This window comes from Lolium perenne, chromosome 7 (assembly GCF_019359855.2).
Source record: "Lolium perenne isolate Kyuss_39 chromosome 7, Kyuss_2.0, whole genome shotgun sequence".
NCBI classification, from domain to species: Eukaryota; Viridiplantae; Streptophyta; class Magnoliopsida; order Poales; family Poaceae; genus Lolium; species Lolium perenne.
Window position 1 is genome coordinate 277,555,433 of NC_067250.2, and position 18,289 is coordinate 277,573,721.

General features: G+C 48.3%; 3 protein-coding genes across 3 annotated transcripts; 2 read left to right on the forward strand and 1 right to left on the reverse strand.

Annotated features, from left to right (window-relative positions):
• Positions 1 to 1,567: 1,567 nt before the first annotated feature.
• LOC127325857 (uncharacterized) lies at positions 1,568 to 3,237 on the reverse strand. Its single transcript, XM_051352688.2, has 2 exons — positions 2,227 to 3,237; positions 1,568 to 2,113 (listed from the first exon to the last, which is right to left on the reverse strand). The coding sequence occupies exons 1-2, from the start codon at positions 3,235 to 3,237 to the stop codon at positions 1,568 to 1,570; spliced, it is 1,557 nt and encodes a 518-aa protein (XP_051208648.2).
• Positions 3,238 to 3,671: 434 nt separating this feature from the next.
• Positions 3,672 to 5,117, forward strand: LOC139833945 (putative F-box protein At3g23260). Its single transcript, XM_071824321.1, has one exon. The coding sequence runs from the start codon at positions 3,672 to 3,674 to the stop codon at positions 5,115 to 5,117; it is 1,446 nt and encodes a 481-aa protein (XP_071680422.1).
• A 9,335-nt stretch (positions 5,118 to 14,452) lies between these two features.
• On the forward strand, positions 14,453 to 17,190 carry LOC127325861 (F-box/LRR-repeat protein At4g14103). Its single transcript, XM_051352693.1, has 5 exons — positions 14,453 to 14,517; positions 15,040 to 15,161; positions 15,246 to 16,142; positions 16,367 to 16,516; positions 16,742 to 17,190. The coding sequence occupies exons 2-5, from the start codon at positions 15,096 to 15,098 to the stop codon at positions 17,135 to 17,137; spliced, it is 1,509 nt and encodes a 502-aa protein (XP_051208653.1). The 5' UTR covers positions 14,453 to 14,517; positions 15,040 to 15,095; the 3' UTR covers positions 17,138 to 17,190.
• Positions 17,191 to 18,289: the final 1,099 nt, after the last annotated feature.

The window sequence follows — 18,289 nt, forward strand, 5'->3', positions numbered from 1 at the left end:
TCAAAGCATTCAGAGAACATAGATCGGTACTTCTCATCATTATCTTCTTCCTCATCGCCGTCTTCCATCATAACCCCTTCTTCTCCGTGCTTGGTCCAAACATTATAGCTGGACATGAACCCAAACCGAAGCAGGTGGCTCTTAATATCTCTTGAGCAAGAGTAATCCTTCTCGTTCTTACATTTTAGACATGGACAGCTCATAAAACCTTGCTTCGACTTGTTGGCCTCGGCCACAAGCAGGAAAGAATTCACGCCCTCTCTGAAAGCGGGATCACATCGGTTACCGTACATCCATGGATGACTCATCTGCATCATAAGTACAATTATATATGTATCAGATGCAATCACCTTGCTAAAATTAGTATTGTACGGACTATGCATATATATATAGTCGAGAAAATAGTTGCTAACCTTTTAGGATCAAAAAGAGGAGAAATCTTATCAAATAAAACCAAGTGGCATCCCTCTCACAAGCATTCCATCAAACACCTCTTGTGCATATGTAGAAAAAATGAGCTAGCATACACCTCCACCTTCACCACCAAGGAAAAAATAAGGTGGGGGGTGGCTGGCTGCTTCTATATATATAGGGGGGACATTTTGTCGCGGGCCGTATTACGACCCGCGACAAAAGGGGTGGCCACGTCGCTCCTACCCCTTTTGTCGCGGGTCGTAATACGGCCCGCGACAAAAGGCCGCGACAAAAGCCTCTGCGCGCTCCACATGGTTTCGGGGCGACGTGGCCAGGCCATTTGTCGCGGGTGCAGGCGCGCCCGCGACAAAAGGCTCCCACGGAAGCCCTGTTTTCCACTAGTGTTTGTTGGGCTTGGGTTAGTGTAGGCTTGACCATGTTGTTGTATGTTTCCTACAAACTGAACACGCTCTCTTCTTAATTAATTGATGAGCCAAAGTTTTTTTTACTCCATTAGAAAAACACAGTCACACACAATTAATGAATCAAACTAATTAGCAAAAACAGTTTTAGTCGGAAAAAAAAGTCCCTTGAATCCCATACCGAGCACAACCCGGTAATCCGTCACGGAACGGAAGGCAAACATGTTTTCTTTTTCACGGAAGGCAAACATGTTTACAATACGGATTGATCAGGAGTCAAACTTTTTTTTTTATAGAAACGACAGGAGTCAAACTCCGAGCTGTATATACATATCGCGTGAGAGCATGTCTAGTAGAACCCTTAAAACTGTAAAAGTTTTCTAGGATTTACAGGCCGAGATTTGCAAGTTTTGGACACATTTACAGGTTGAAAAACAGGGGCAAAGAATAGAACCCCTAAACCCAACCCGTGTAACAGAATATTCCGTTTTAGGGGTTTGAGGGTTTAGGGGTTCTATTCTTTGCCTCAACCCCAACCTCTAAACCTGTCACATATTCATCACAATATGACACAAAAACACAATGAATCATCAAACATACTACAAAAGTAATAATCATGGATGCATGGTTTAGTAGTTTTTACATCACATAATCATCATCTTGCCCATCTCATTGGCACCATCACCAAAAAATTACACGTCGGTGCCATATGCTAGGCCACTCCACCACCATCAAACCCCACCATCATGCGAGTTGTCGACACCGCCATCGCTCATGGTAGTGTCAACTACAAAGGTAGAGGAGGACCCTCGGAACATCCTCTTCCTCTCGGCGATGTCCTCCTTGTACTCCTTCCACCATTGCAATTGCTCTTCATCCATGTCTTTTTTGCGGGCTGCCTCCTCACGCTTTGCTTCAATGTGTGCAAGCTTGACCACCTTCTTTTGCTCGGTGATGAGAAGCTTTGTCTCCAACGTCTTGGTTGCCAAAGCCTCTCTTGCCTTCATCATATGATCCATCTTCTCCCTTAGGCTAGCCGCCTCTCCTTCCATCTTCACCCTAAGCTTGGCCTTCTTGGTTCCCTCGGGCTTGTTCAAGTTCCTCTCCTCAACATCCGGATCATCCATGTCAAGCATTGCGGACTTCTTCGGTGCGGTTTCATCATCTCTCAACTTCCACTTGTCATATGTTTGAAGAATTGACCAAACATGCTTGAATGGGAATTCTTTGCCCTTGGAGCCGGCCATCTCCTTGTACCTCAAGCCGGCAATCTTCTCCTACAAACCAAGCAACACACACAACACACATGAGAGAAACCATACAACACACATGAGAGAAACCATACAACACACATGAGAGAAACCATACGATGTGAGGTTTGCAAACTTACATAGTCACTCTCCACGGTGCCACTCGGCGGCGCATCCATCACTTGGTCCATGGCGGCACTCCAACGCGCACATGCCGGCTTCATCAAGTCCCACCGGCCTTGAAGCGACCGGAATGAGCGAGAGGCGAACCCACTCCTCTTCGGCTTCATCTTAAGGTAGGCGTCCTCGATGCGCTGCCAATACCGTTTACCGGTTTGGTCGGTACCGGTGCCCGCATCCAACCCCACCGACGCCCAAGCTCGAACCAAGAGTATATCTTCCGCGTCGGTGTAGTTCGACGAGCGGACGGGGGGGCGAGCAACGGCGGTGAACGCCTCCTCTTGTATCTCTGTGATGTCTTCATCATCATCATCCTCCTCCTCCTCATCTCCTCCCTCCGCATCCTCTCCTCCCTCCAAATCATCATCCCTATAGGGATCAAGCGGTGGAGCGTTGATGTCCACCTCCACCTCATTGAGCATGTCCATGAAGGACACGGCGGCCGGGGCGGGCGGCACGGCGGCCGGGGCGGGCGGCACGACGGCGGCCGGGGCGGGCGGCACGGCGGCGGCCGGGGTGGCCATTTCATCGAACACCTCCGGGCGGCCGGGGCGGGCGGCACGGCGGCGGCCACCGGCAGCTTCGCCGGGGCCCTCCTCTTGGCCACGGCCTTCCTCGGCGCCGGGGAGGAAGCCGCCTTGGCCTTGGCAGCACGAGGACCACCGGAGGACACCTTCGCCCGTGCCCGGGGAGGTGCGGGTGGTGCGGCCGGTGCGGGGGCGGGGCGGGAGCGACGGCCGGTGCGGGGGCGACGGCCGGCACGAGGTGATGCCCCGCACGCCGCCGCTTCGCGCCGACGTGGGTCGCAGCGACCACGGCGGCGACGTGCGGGTGGGCGGCCGGTGCGGGGGTGGGGACGGGAGCGACGGGCGGCGGGGCGGGCGGCGGGCCGAGGGGCCGTCGGCGGCGCTGCCACGGCGGCACGGGCGGGGCGGGAGGCGGGGCGCGGGGCGGGGCGGGGAGGCGTCCATGGCGGCGGCGGCCGGTGCGCGGGGGCGGGGGCGGGGCGACGGGCGGCGGTGGCGGGTGGGTGGGATTGGGAAATTTCCCTCCCGCCCGAAACGAAATGGATATGCAGTTTAGAGGGTCAACCCCTCTCCAACCCGGTTTTGTACAGGCCAAGAATAGATTCCCAGGTCGGACCTGGGAAATTTTTTACAGTTTTACAGTTTTAGGGGCTCTAGTCTTTGCGATTTTTTCGTCAAAAACTGTAAAAAAGCGGTTATTTTTACAGATTTAGGGGTTTAGGGGCTCTACTAGACATGCTCTCGGTCTTTCAACAAGATCAACTTATCAACACAAAATAAGATCGCCTTCTAAGCGCATCGTTTAGCCTGATTGATCGCGCGCCTGATCGATTTATATTCGTTGTGACGTGCGTGCGTTGGTTCTAGCAGCTGACGCCATGGCAGAGCGATGCCCGGTGCTCCCCGACGATGTCATCGAGGACATCTTGGCACGACTGCCGGCCAAGACGGTGCTCAGGTGCCAATGCCTCTCCCACGCCTGGGCCGCCACGCTCTCCTCGGATGACTTCGTCGACCGCCACCACCGTCTCGCCAATCTCCACGGCGCCGGCGGGCCCAGGATCCTCGTCCTGCAGGACTCGCGACCTGGCTACGGCGCACGACAGGAGATGCACGGGTGGTCGCCGGACCACCCGGCCGGCGCCATGCTCATGGAGGTCCCCCGCCCTCTCTCGCTTGGCCACCGCTGTCCGCCGCGCGACTGTGAGCTCAGGAACGACATGGACAAGCTAGTGCCGCGCCTCGCCACGCAGCAGTGCCGTGGCCTCGTCGTCCTCGAAGCCACGCGCGCAGGGACGTACTACGTGTTCAACCCATCCACGCGCCAAATGGCTGCCCTCCCCGAAGGCCGAGCCACGGGCTGCCGACATGTCAAAGAGGCTTACCATAAGTATGCGAGCTTAGGGATCGGATACGATGCGCTCACCAGGAAACACAAGGTTGTACGCATCTACTACCGCGGTTCTGCCAAGAAGCTTCCCGAATCTGCTGGATGTGAGGTCTATGTGGTCAACTCCGAGGGCGGTCTCTGGAGGCCATCAAACAGCGGTGTAAAGGAGAAACCTGGAGGTTGGGTGATCCAAAACAAAACGAGTGTATTTACGCAAGGGCACGTGCACTGGTTGGCCAAGCGCAGGCTCGACTCCCCGTCGGAAGAGATGTTCATCCTCTCCTTCTCTCTCAGAAGCGAGTCGTTTGGGACCGTGCCGCTCCCCCTCGGCCCACAGAGAAGTAGTCCTATCAAGCACCATTTGACGGAGCTCGGTGGACGCGGCCTATGCCTCTTCACGAATGAACTAGACAACAACTGGTCAACTCGAAACATGCATGTCTGGCTATTTCGCGGACATGAAGCATGCACGTGGGATCTACATAGTCGAATTGACCTGACGACGTTGCCGCCCGAGGCTGCTAAGTTCATGCGCAACGGGGAAGGAATCATCCCACTCGCCTTGGTTGACAACGGTCATCGCATTCTCCTCATACAACCACACGTCAGATGGACGAGAAGCCGTAGACCTAGCTTTCAGATGTGCAAGTACACACACATGACGGGCGATGTGGAGAACGTCCTAGACCACCCTGGCTTATTCTCTAACAACAGAAGAATGGTCTTAGAGCACGCCACAGTGTACGAGGAAAGCATTGCCAACCCCGGACAGCCGCATGAGGACATCATCTTTGCCATGTCGTTAGTGCTACGAGAACTGTCGAGATACACCCTTGCCAGGCTCAAACTTGTTTGCCGGAGCTGGCGCGCCATGATCGAGAGCCAGGACTTCGATGAAACACGTAACAAGACCCCTTTTGGTTACATGTTCTAACGGTGCAAATAAGTTCAGTACTAGCTGATGATGAAGAGTTTTTTACTCGTCAGTACTATGTCGAAACTGAAGACCAATCAGCATATTTATGTTTATGCCATTAGATTTTTATTTTTATGAATGAACTTTGGGGGTACATGCCTAGATCTGAGTTCGCAACGGATCATTTAATGTTACACAAGAGATGCTAGATGACTGGTCTTTTTATAGCTATGGCGCTCGTGGAGCTCATTGTGCTCAAGATCGGCACATATATATGCTTAGATCGTGCTCAAGATTGTCACTTGTATCAATCATGCATTACTTCACATGTGCACACCCAGACAGAGATGTGTGTGCAGGTTGCTAGACAAAGGTGCTCTACAACCAGCTGCCAACGGCACCGGAGCGGAGAGCGTTGGTTTCTGCTCAAACTCGGCGGCGCTTGCCCTGCCTACCTGAGAGGGATTACGCGTACTTGATCGCCTGGGAAATCTACATCTATGATGTTTGAATCAATTAGCTAAGGACTTCACTTTGTATACTTTGCTGTTCCATGGGTCCGCTCATTGATCATCTCGATATTTAGAAAGAAATATAGATATAAGTTAAACTGAAGGCTCGAAGACCAACTTTGAATTAACAAATCCATCAGTTTAGAATCTGCGGCGACCTTTCCTTGCTAGGCGTGCATGGCCCTTCGTGTGCTTCTGGACGGCCGCACCAACATTCCCATGCTGCTGGGCGCGCAGCGGCGTTGGCATGCATGCTTCCGGACGACCGCGGCGGCCTGACTGGCGTGGGCGCCGGCCTTCCCAGGCTTGCCGATGGTGGAGGCCTCAGGCCTCCCGGTGGTGCTAGACGAGCACGTGGGCCTGCATGGTTCTGCCGGCGGCAGCGACAACAATGATGTGCAGGGCGAGCGTGGAGGTCTTCTTGTGGCGCCGGACAAAAAGGTCCAGATTACCATATGCAGGAACTGTTAGGATGATCTCCTCGCGTCCGAGCCCAACGGCTCGAACTCGGACCCTTGACCTCGTCCGCGCCCTGATCGGGGGCGCCCAACCACATCTGGTTGGTGGGCCCCTGTCGCCTGTGCTATAAATACAGTGGTGGGGGCGGTGGCACAGATCACGAGGTTGACCGGAGTGCCACTCGCCCCACCAACACACCTACCGATCTAGGTTCAGCACAGTGCCGACGGGAAGCTCCGCCGCCACCACTCCCTCACCGATCCGCCGCCGTCACCACGTCAAGGTCGACGGGTTCGTTCTTCTCGCAGCAATAAGGTAAACATCACAGCAGTCTTGGTATCTCTCCCTCCCTCTCACAGTACATGAATACAATTCGTTACAGAGATATGGTTACTACCGATTAAGATCTAGGCTAGCCGATCTAGCAATATCAACATTGGTATCATAGCTTCCTAGTTCTAGATGTTTTTCGGGTAGATCGAAACAGCAAACCTTAGATCAGCCAACCGGCCGACGCCCTCGGGCTCGCCGGCAAAGTATGCGCCGCCGCAGGGCCGCGCCGTTCCTCTCGATCCAGGTGCGCATCGGCAAGCCGAGGCACCTCGAAGAAGAACCACCTCACCTCCACGTGCTGCTGCGGCGGCTGTGCGAGATGGGGCAAAGAACATCTTACCAAAAGGGGCAGTGGGGCTGCGCGCCGCCACCGCCGAAAGACACCGGCTGCTGCCGGCAAAGAAAAGCGCCGCCTCTGCGCCGCTTGACGGCAACGCGCCCACCCTCGGGTGCACGCGCCGCCGCCAAGAGGTACAGGGGGGAGCCGCCGTGCCTTCTCTCCGCCGTTGGCCGTTTGAGGTTATGGTGGTGGAAGTAGAGAGAAAAGAAAGGGCAGGGGACTTGTCCCCGGCCAGCTGCTGCTGGCGCGGGCGAACGGCCAACCCCAGCCGCCACGGGCGAGAGAACCATGACGGGATCTGGTGAGGAAGGAAGGAGAGTCGGAGGCCGCCGTGGTGCTGCTCGGCAGGCCGCCGGCGGCGCGCCGCCACGGCCATCTCGGCCTCACAGAGCAGCCGCCACGGGCAGTGAAAGAAAGTGGAGAGGGGGCAAATGGTTAGGGTTTTTCAGAGGGGGCCGGTCCGGTGGGAGTTTTGTTCTCCCGAAACGAGAGGACGGCCGTCGGATCGAGATGGGCGGCTGGGATTGAAACCCTAACCGCGTCTCCTGGCAGGCCGCGTCGGCGCCGCGTCCAGGCAGCGGGCGGGCGCTGGCAGGCCGCCGCGTGGGCTCCGTGGCCGGGCCACGTCGGCGCCGTGGGCGCGCCGCGTGGGCTGCGGCGCCAGGCCGCGGGCGGGCCGTTCGCAGGCCGCGTTGACAGGCCCAGCGTGGGCGCGCCGTTGCTGGGCGCTGCTCAGCGCGTGGGCGATGCTAGCCGCACAGCGTGGGCACCGCGTGATGGGCCGCATGGGCCGCGGGCCGCGCTGTGCAGTATAGCAGTTTTATACAGTTTTCTTAATTACAGAGGCGTTTTTAGGCAGTTTTGGGTCTTTTTTGGCCAAAATTTTGTCTAGTTTTTTCTGAATAAATAGGACCAACGAAATATTTTTTCAGAAATTTAAAAGTAAAGGAAATGCCTCTGAAAGTTTAAAAGTTAAAAGTTTAATCCACAGTTTCCGCTGCATATAGTAAAAGAAGCATTTTTGTCAAGTTTTTTTTCCTGAGCAAATTGAACCAACGAGATATTTGTTTTTTGGAAATTAAAAGGTAACATAGATGCTTCTGAAAAGTTTAAAGTTTAAAGTTTGACTTCAAAGTTTCCGCTGCAAATAGTTAAGGTGCATTTTCAATTTAAAAAATGCAAAAGTGATGATTAAAATTTAAAAAGTTGCTTAAAAGTGATTGTTGAAACAATTATGATATGTCATTTTATGACCAACGTTATTGATGGCATGATCATGTTTTGTTGCAATAATATTTGCAAAAGTGACAGTTAAAATGTTAAAGAGATGATTAAAGAGATTATCGTGACAATTATGGTTCTGTTATTTTTTAACCAACGTTATTAATGACATGATCATGATCTGTTGCAATAAGAAGTGCATTTATCTCTATTTCTGCCCAACGGTGACATAGTTATAATTGCACAAACAGTTGTATGTTCTAATTTTGACCAACGTTGGATTATTGCATGCAATTGTTGTTATGATCTCATTTCATTGTGGTTTAAAGGAGGGTACTACATGATAAGTTGCATCAAGGATGTTCCAACCCTCAAAGGTGACAACTACACTGAATGGAGAAAAGAAGGTCGATTTGTGCTGAGGTGGACTGGGTTCCCACAGCCGGTCAGACCAAAAGATCCAGTCAGAAATGACAAGGATGATGATGCTGCATGGCAGTATAAAAGGTGGCTAAGTGCCATTTATAAAGAATACAATTGAGAACGCTATTGTGAGCTCAATTGCAGAGTATGCTTCCGTAAGGAAGTATATTGAAAGAATAAAGAGCTAGTTCACTGGTTCTTCAAAGATATGTGCAACCCAGCTGCTGAAGCAACTGGTGACAGAAAAGTACACATGGACATGAAGGACATGGCAAGTGTGTCATATGTTGTAATAATGCTTATGTGGGTGTTGTCTGTGTGTAATGTGAGTGAAAGAATGTTGTCCGCGTCGGATAAAGAACAAAAGAAAAGAAAAAGAACTGATGAATCATCGAAATTATGGCACTGTCGCTTAGGCCATATTTCGAGGGGGAGAATAGAAAGACTCGTTAAAATGATATTCTTCCTCCATTAGAATTCTCAGACATAGAACAGTGCATCGATTGCGTTAAAGAAAAATTTGTAAAGCAAATAGAAAAAGGGTGCAAATCGATGCACATCAACACTAGAAATAATTCACACCGAGATATGTGGATCATTTCATGTGAGAAGCGTTGGATAAATTCAAAATATTCAAAGCTGATAAAAGAATAAAGATAGTCAGGTCTGATCGTGGAGGGGAGTACCACGGTCGACATACTCCATATGGCCAAGTCCCTGGACCTTTTGCAAGGTTCCTACAGGAGACTGGAATAGTCGCCCAGTACTCGATGCCGGGCGAACCTCAGCAGAATGGGGTAGCTGAAAGGCGCAACCGTACCCTTATGGATATGGTGCGCAGTATGATGAGCTATTCCACCCTACCATTGGGATTGTGGATTGAGGCGTTAAAACCCGCTATTCACATTCTAAACAGAGTACCAAGCAAATCGGTGCCCAAAACGCCGTATGAGCTATGGACAGGGAGAGTGCCTTCTCTAAACCACGTGAAAGTGTGGGGGAGCCCTGCTGAGGCTAAAGTATTCAATCCAAATATCGCAAAGTTAGATACCAAAACAGTCAGCTGCCATTTTATTGGCTATCCTGAAAAGTCAAAAGGTTATCGTTTCTACTGTCCAAAGAAATACACAAAGTTTGTGGAAACGAGACATGTTGTCTTCTTAGAGGACGAAATGATGAGGGGGAGCATGGTAGCTCGGAAAATTTATCTTGAGGAGAAGAGGGTGCATGCACCTAATCCGATGACTCAGGAGCCATTTTTTGCGCTACCATGTGCACCTGTATCGACGATCCCTGCGATTGTGGTGCAAGCGCATGTTGTAACTCCACCCATGACAACGATGAGTGAAAATTCGGAACCTGTCCGTCAGGAGCTGAATGAACCATATGTTGAGCATGAAAGGGAGCAACAACAACCACCTCTAGAGGCAAAAGGATTTACACAGAGAGAAGGGATAGATTAAAATGAGACATTTTCTCCGGTCTCATGTAAGGATTCCTTCAGAATCATCATGGCACTAGTTGCACATTTTGATTTAAAGTTGCATCAATTGGATGTAAAGACAACATTTCTAAACGGGGATTTAGAAGAAAATGTCTACATGAAACAACCCAAGGGTTTTATCATGGAAGGCAAGGAAGAAATGAGATGCCACCTAAAGAAATCCATTTATGGATTAAAGCAAGCCTCCAGACAGTGGTATCTAAAGTTCAATGAGACAATTAAGAGATTTGGATTTAAAGAAAATATTGAGGATAATTGCGTTTATGCAAAGTTTAAAAGTGGGAAATATATTTTCCTAATCTTGTATGTGGATGATATTCTGCTTGCCAGCAGTGATGTTAGTCTACTGCAAGAGACAAAGAAGTTCTTGTCCTCAAATTTTGATATGAAAGATCTTGGTGAAGTGTCATATGTTTTGGGCATATAAATTCACCGAGATAGAAACAATGGAGTATTAGGACTATCGCAAAAGGCTTATTTAGAAAAGATTCTAAGTAAGTATAATATGCATAAGTGCAGTGCCACACCTGCCCCTATAGTCAAGGGCGACAGTTTTGGGAAACATCAAAGTCCCCAAAATCAATACGAGCTCGATCAAATGAAAGCGGTTCCATATGCTTCGGCTATTGGAAGCCTACAGTATGCACAAGTGTGCACTCGCCCTGACTTAGCATTTATCACCGGAGTACTCGGTAGATATCAAGAAAATCCAGGTTTTGAACACTGGAAAATGGTAAAGAAGGCATTGCGTTATGTGAAAGGCACAAATAATTACATGCTAACATACAGAAGATCTGATTCCCTAGAAATAAAAGGGTATTCAGATGCAGATTTTGCGGGGGATAAAGATGATAGAAAATCCACATCTGGATAGGTATTCACCCTCGCAGGGGGAGCTATTTCGTGGAGAAGCTCCAAACAGACCATAGTTGCATATAAAGATGATAGAAAATCCACATCTGGATAGGTATTCACCCTCGCAGGGGGAGCTATTTCGTGGAGAAGCTCCAAACAGACCATAGTTGCATCATCCACGATGTATGCAGAATTTATAGCATGTTATGAAGCCACGGGGCAGGCATTATGGTTAAAGAAATTTATACCCGACTTGAAAGTGGTAGATTGTATTGACAAACCACTAAAGATGTACTGCGACAATGAGCCTGCAGTATTTTATGCTCACAACAACAAGTCGAGTACAGCTACGAAACCAATTGAGGTTAAGTATTATGTTGTGAAACACAAGGTCTAGGATCAAACTATAAGTCTCGAGCATATAAGGACAAAAGATATGCTTGCGGATCCACTAACGAAAGGCTTACCACCCAGCGTGTTCAAGGAGCACGTAGCCGGCATGGGTTTAAGGGAAAGTCTTACCTATCCTGGATCATAAGAGGCCCAAAAGTAAAAGAATTTGTTTCAGAACAGAGAAGTGCATTGTGGCTGTCCGATTCTATCGGCAATAGAGCTGTGACGAAGAAACATGCCCTATGTACTGATCCAAAATGAAACGAATAAAATGAAAGTATAAAGTTAAAAGAAAAGTTGAGATCAAGGGGGAGAATGTTAGGATGATCTCCTCGCGTCCGAGCCCAACGGCTCGAACTCGGACCCTTGACCTCGTCCGCGCCCTGATCGGGGGCGCCCAACCACATCTGGTTGGTGGGCCCCTGTCGCCTGTGCTATAAATACAGTGGTGGGGGCGGTGGCACAGATCACGAGGTTGACCGGAGTGCCACTCGCCCCACCAACACACCTACCGATCTAGGTTCAGCACAGTGCCGACGGGAAGCTCCGCCGCCACCACTCCCTCACCGATCCGCCGCCGTCACCACGTCAAGGTCGACGGGTTCGTTCTTCTCGCAGCAATAAGGTAAACATCACAGCAGTCTTGGTATCTCTCCCTCCCTCTCACAGTACATGAATACAATTCGTTACAGAGATATGGTTACTACCGATTAAGATCTAGGCTAGCCGATCTAGCAATATCAACAGGAACATGTACGAGAGAGAGAGGACACAATCGAGGAAGAGGGGGAGGAGGAGACAGCACGAGCGAGGTAGGGGGAGACCGGGCAAAGTACCACGGCCAGGTCTAGATAGCCCAAGGCAACCGCAGCCACTGGACTGGCTATCGAACACACCGCCGATGGAGGACGAGCCGCTCGATTCGCCCTGCAACACACCGTCAAAGCAGGGCACGTCGCTGGACTTTCCCCAGAACACGCCGTGTGCGCCCTGGCGCCACTCGTGTCAACATGTGATATGTCTAATCTTTTTTGTTGAACTGCTTGGTTCTGCATTTAGTTAGTTGCATGAAATTAATTAATTACCATTTATTATTAGCAATGACAATAAGAGATAATGCATTGTACCACTTACACGCACTGTCTTCTCTAGATTATGTGGACTGACAAGAGAAGTCGTGGCTTCCCTACCATTGTACATGCCCAACAGAGGCCACCGGTCAAATATTAAGGTGCATGGCTCTCCTTAATAAACATGCTGAAACTTTTACGCTCTAATCTAAGGAATGGAGGGAATATGTTGTTAAAACACAATCACGTAATACTATAAAAATAAAACACATTTAATTATAAGTAAAACCTAAAAACATACAAATAATGCCAACTCAATGGCAAATCTTTAAGTTTTTTTAAAAATCTAATGTAATTCAAACAATCAAGATGTTTGATTATTGCTTGATGCGCAACTCAGTCTTGATTATCTTTGTTGCTGGAAAATTCCTTTCGATTGTTGATGCCGCCACGGGTAAAATCAGTGTTATCTTAATGGGGGTGATAATATGGTCGGAGAAACTATGACGTGCCTTTTAAATATTTAGAAATCTGTAAAGTCTCCAATTCTACGAGTATGAAGGATAAGTAACTCGAGCTTATATTATGTGTACTAAGGTCCAGACAATGCCAAATCTCTCTGTAAAAGCTATGATATTTACATTGAATTTAGAATATGAGTCTATGTAAATAGTCTATGTTTCGGGTTTGTAATCGATTTTACACAGTGTTTATTGAAACAAGTATAACTTTCTCATACAAAGTCTCTCTTCGATGTATGACCACTCAATTTTTTCAGAAAAAACACACGCATCTAAGTGTATTAACCAAAAATAAATGTAGTGTATGACCACTCATACTAAGGTTGTGAACATCATTCAGAACCTTCTTCATGTGGCTCTCTTAAGCCGTGGATACAACTTTCCCCATTCTTCATGGGCTCAACCATCCGGTACGTTTAGAATGAACTCTGGCAGATAACCTTCCCAAACCATTACATGTTTGCGTGCATACATACCTGGATCATGCAAAATAGTGGGAGACTGCATCCATGACATGTCAATATTCTTGACCGATGGAGCAAGCAGATCTGGGAGCTAACAAGCATGATCTTCGGGGAGCTAACATGCATGATCTCCTATAGGCAACCAAGAACAATTCTAAGAATTGTACACTTACAAACAACCTCCACTAACGAGCTACACACATCTACCACAATCTTACATATCTAAGCTACAACATCAAGGACTAGAGGTTCCTTATAGTTAGAGGAATAACATTTAGCACCGAGGTCGGGGAAGAGGGAGAATCCGGCAGGACACACCAAACCCGTGATCAACGGAGGAGCCGACATGCCGTCACCAAGATGGAGGACCTAGTCGGTGAGGAAGCTCCCGCCATCTCCACTGATTTTGAACGATGGGGGAGCTCGAAGAGGGGGAAATGGTGGTCGCACATATAAGGGCGACATTTCGTGGGGAGGGGGTGGTGACCAAATTTGTCACGCCGCAATTTAATCGTTGCTGCCAAGCTCATGCCATCTCTCTCACTGGCTCAGCGAGGACACCACGTTGCCGATTTTCGTCGTGTCGAGGGTAGTTTCGCGAAAACGGATGATTTGGCCGTTCCTAGTGAGTCTGGCCTGCAACTACTTTAAAAATCATACAGGCCACAATGCGAAGCCAGGGATAGCATCTAATTAGACCGAAAACTGCTCGCCGAGGCCTAGCTGTGCTAATCATGCAAGCTACAAAATGTTGTGCTTCTTGAAGGTATTGCTTGGTACGCGACGTTTCAGAGTACTAGGAGTGTGGTGGGAATACTCCGGAGGACGCAGCGGCTACGAACACCTTCGTTTTCGTCGATCCGACCTTTTTAGCTTTCTTTATCTTATCTTTTTTTTTATTTTCTCTTGAACGCGATTGTATTGATGCTCTAGCAGTTGTACCATATCATTGCTATATTAAAATTACTGAATGAAAGGCTATTTCAAGAAGGATTCCTCTTTTCCAAAAAAAAAAGGGGCAGGATCGACGACAGCCTGGCCTCACCCAAAGGGACAACCGAGACCGTGTCGAGTTCTCCTTTTTCTTACCGAGTCGTTTTCGTAGAGGTTCAATTCTTTGACATGCCGCAGCTCTGTCTGAAAAAAAAAAACTGAACTCCAAACCGCAGCTGCTCTCGCCGCCGACGCCTGAGACCTCTGGCTCGCAACGTGTCCCTGTTTTCGTCTGCCACCTCTGGCTCGCGAGCTGCCGAAGACGCCGGGCCATCTCGCGGGCGTTGCCGCCACTGCCGCTCCCGCACCGTGTCCCTGTTTTCGCCAAAGGTACGAGCTTTTAGACATCCAGTGTGATTAGTAATAGTTGTACTTACCATCTAGATCCGCCCCAGGTTTAGGATCCATTCAGGCCCCCTTTGGAAACTTTTTTTTTTTTTTTTGAGGTAGGCCCCCTTTGGAAACTTTGTACTCCACAACTTCTTACTTGTAACAAGATCTCGTAAGGGTGTCTTCCTGACCTGATCTGAAATTTTCCCTTTGAACGTGCAGCCCCTCCGATGGATGTATGTCTCATCGTATTTACACACTTCTAGTTTGTTTAATCCTGCCATATTTTAGGAGCATGCAATTAATTGTTGGAGATAACCCATTTTACATCATTTTTTTGTCTTCTTTCTACGAGAGGCAGTGCAATAAGATAAGAGTGTCTAATAAAGCAGTGTAAATCCCCTAATTGGTGAAACGTTGGATTTGATGTAGGCCAAATCCGCCCATCCAAAGAGCCTTTTACAAGCAAAGCCTAATTTATGTACAGGTCTGTAACTTACACCTGTATCGGGCCAAATGCAGGTCTTTCAAACGAGCCCTTAGGGGTCTTCAACTCCAGGCATTGAGTCAAAATAAAGATGCACACTGTGTTGTTGGCAGGATTCCCAGGTTCATCCACTGAGCCAAATAATGTTCTCGCCCATGTAAGTCCTCCTGGCTTCTCTTTTTTATTTTTTTATTGTGATTTTCTATCCGCATAGCTCAATTATCTTTTTTTCTCGTTGCAGAAAGCAGAGGAGAAAGATAGGCTCACCATGCTCACTGATGATGTTTTACTGCACATCTTAGGGAGAGTCGACCTTGCTACGGCAGCAAGGACAAGCACTCTGTCAAAGCAGTGGAGAAACTTGCCTTGGTTGCTTCCTGAGCTCAACCTTCACGTTACGGATTTTCTCTGCCCAGATGACCAGGTTGAGCTTGCACAACAGATGGATCAAGCAATGGCGTCCCTCACAAAAGCCACTAAGAGTTTCTTGGCTCAACCCCACGTCACATACGACACCGCCGCGAGACTATCTCTTAAGTTATACGTGACCGGCAACTACAACTACAAGTATGGCATTGGCCTGCTAGTTAGTGACGCCATTGACAATGGGATGGTAAAGGAACTGGACCTTGCCATTCTTGACAAGAAGGAATACTGTAAAAACAAGGATAAGCTACAACAAGCGCAGGATGTGGAGGGGTTTTTCAGTGAATATCCTAGTATGATTGGTTGCCTTGCAAGGCTCCATCTACAAAATGTGCGCTTTGCCGAGTGGGATATAAGTCACCTTTTATTTGACTGCTGCAAGCAACTGCAGCATCTTAGTCTGGACAATTGTGATGCCGGGAAATGGTCGATATGGCAGATAAATGCGCCGAATTCGAATATCAGAATTCTCGAATTCCGTGTAACCTGGATGAAAAGACTTGAGGTGCTATGCCTTCCTAAACTTGAGAGGCTCCATTTCAAGAATTGGTTGTATCATGAGCCCCCCTTGCGTTTTGGTTCTGTCTCATCTCTTAAGGAATTGTTGCTCCTATGTCCTGCAACTATGGATCACAGAGACTTTAGTTTAAGCCAGGTTCTATGTGGTGCCACGAACTTGCATACCCTAACCTTAAACTTCCAAGGAGAAAAGGTAATTTGATACTTGTTTTTCCGTGCACCGAACTATGTTTCAGTTTGGAGCACATAGCTGTGGATATGATTATAGTTTCATTAGGAAAAATTTAAGGTACCACAAGATGATTTAGGATTAGGACCATGCCAGAAACTTCCCATTAGTTAGCAAATGTGCACTTCCTCTATATGTGCAAATCCTTATGCTTCTGGTATTTTCCTTATTTTATGTCTATGCATCAGCTTTGGATTCAACCAGAAGGAAAGCAACTCTGCACTGCATTTAACATGCTAAGGAAACTGTGTATCCATGGCATCTATGTTGAATTTGACCTGTTATGGACAATAAATCTCCTTGAAGCTGCTACATCTGTTGAGATATTCGATGTTGAGGTACCTTTACTCTTCCTCTTTTTGAATTTAGTTGGAACATACATAACCCTTTCATGGTGTAAATCCATTTTAACCCAAATGTAAGAGAAACAACCATGAAGTAGACGCATGGCTTCCTCTTTCAGCAATGTTGTTGATATTAACTCATGATAACATGTAGAATACTCACTTGGTAATAGTATAGTATAAGCAGCTACATAATTAGTTTATGTTGCTTGAATACAGATATACGAACATCAATGCCAAGAAGGGGAAAGGAGAGTAAGATATTATGGTGCTCAGAGGGAGAAACCTTCTTGGAAAGCGTCTGGGTTCACAGTCTGTAATAACCGGCGGTTGAAAGAACTCCGATTTGCTGGATTTAGGCCCCTACTGGAGTCACATATGTTATTTGTAAGAGCCATTATGGATCATGCCCCACACTTGGAAACTGTTCTACTGACAGATGGCGAAGCATCATGCGAGAACTGTGATGCAGTTGTCCCGCCGCCTCCCCGGACAGGAGGCTTGTTTCCAAGGGACAGAGATGAGCAAGAGACAGTGGCCAGGGAACTGAGAAGCAGGGCGTGCGCCTCGGCGAAGATTGTTTTCAGCACCAGATACTCTACTGTAGTATTGTAAACTTTGCAGGCTGTTTTTGTGTTAGAGTTCAAATTTACTGTCTGTTTAAATCATCCCTTTTAAAGATTTCCTTTATTTGCCAATAAAAGTGTGTCATTTGCATCGTTTATATGTTTTTCATTATTAATATATATGGTTTACCTGCAGCTATTTGCCGGTGTTGCGGGTCCTGTCTTTTCATCTTCCTTTATGTAGACTAGCTTCTTGGAACGAACTGCTTATGCGGTTAGATTCAATACATTTGGCTCCGGGGACAGATGAATTACGATGGAGTCTTATCAAGAATAGTGTATTTCGGTAGAATCTATGTACAAAGCTTTTTTGCATTCCTACTCAACCGGTTCTAAATTACAAATCCATCTAGAAGATAAAGATACCTCTGAAAACAAAGGTTATCTTCATAGAGGTGATTTTTACTATTGTAAGAAATGTGTGTTCTGTCACGAAGATGATACAATAAAACACTTTTTCTTCAATTGTCGGGTTGCTAGATCTATATGATCAACCATTCAGATAGGTTCTACCCTGTACCCTCCCCGTTTTTGGCAATTGGCTAAATGTGATGGATTCCAGGTATAAGACGATTATCCGGGTGGGAGTGGAGGAAACATGACTGTTACGTCGTCTGGCGACGGCCCAGGCGATCGATGGGCCGTCCCCGCGATCCGGCCACCGTGGCTTCTCCGACGTCGTCTGGAACGTTGGAGATGGCTCCTCGGGCCGCCGGCGGTTCTTCAACACCATCGGTGTCGTCGGAGCTTCATCACCTCGGTAAGTTCTAGGCTCTAGCTGATGATGATTCCGCATCAAGTTCGGAGGAGGAGGAAGAGAGCACCGTGTCTGCGAGCGCCTTCAAGTACCTCTGCCGCTCCCCTTCGCCGGTTGCTAACCGAGACCTCGTTGAGTCGACGTCAGTCTTGGCTAGGCGAGCTGAAAAACGGCGCTACTGGGCCCGTTGGTGAGTTGTGATCGATTTCGTGAGGGTGTTCCAGGCCGACCTAGTTCGCGCAATGTTGATCGACGTGAGGCAAGACGAGTCACGAACCAACGGTTTTTGCGTCTCCAAGAAAGGTACGTTCTATGGTCTCTTCTCCGTCGCCGGACGACGTCCTCTCTCCGTTTCAACACCATTTCCCAGTTCTAGAGCCTTCC

What these genes read in the sequence shown, in the direction of transcription:
- LOC127325857 (XM_051352688.2), bottom strand. Translation starts at nt 3,237, where the DNA reads ATGGACGCCTCCCCGCCCCGCCCCGCGCCCCGCCTCCCGCCCCGCCCG. An exon ending in GCACCGTGGAGAGTGACTAT is followed by an intron (nt 2,114 to 2,226) that starts GTAAGTTTGCAA and finishes CTTGGTTTGTAG; the next exon opens with GAGAAGATTGCCGGCTTGAG.
- LOC139833945 (XM_071824321.1), top strand. Translation starts at nt 3,672, where the DNA reads ATGGCAGAGCGATGCCCGGTGCTCCCCGACGATGTCATCGAGGACATC.
- LOC127325861 (XM_051352693.1), top strand. Translation starts at nt 15,096, where the DNA reads ATGCACACTGTGTTGTTGGCAGGATTCCCAGGTTCATCCACTGAGCCA. An exon ending in CAAATAATGTTCTCGCCCAT is followed by an intron (nt 15,162 to 15,245) that starts GTAAGTCCTCCT and finishes TTCTCGTTGCAG; the next exon opens with AAAGCAGAGGAGAAAGATAG. An exon ending in TAAACTTCCAAGGAGAAAAG is followed by an intron (nt 16,143 to 16,366) that starts GTAATTTGATAC and finishes TCTATGCATCAG; the next exon opens with CTTTGGATTCAACCAGAAGG.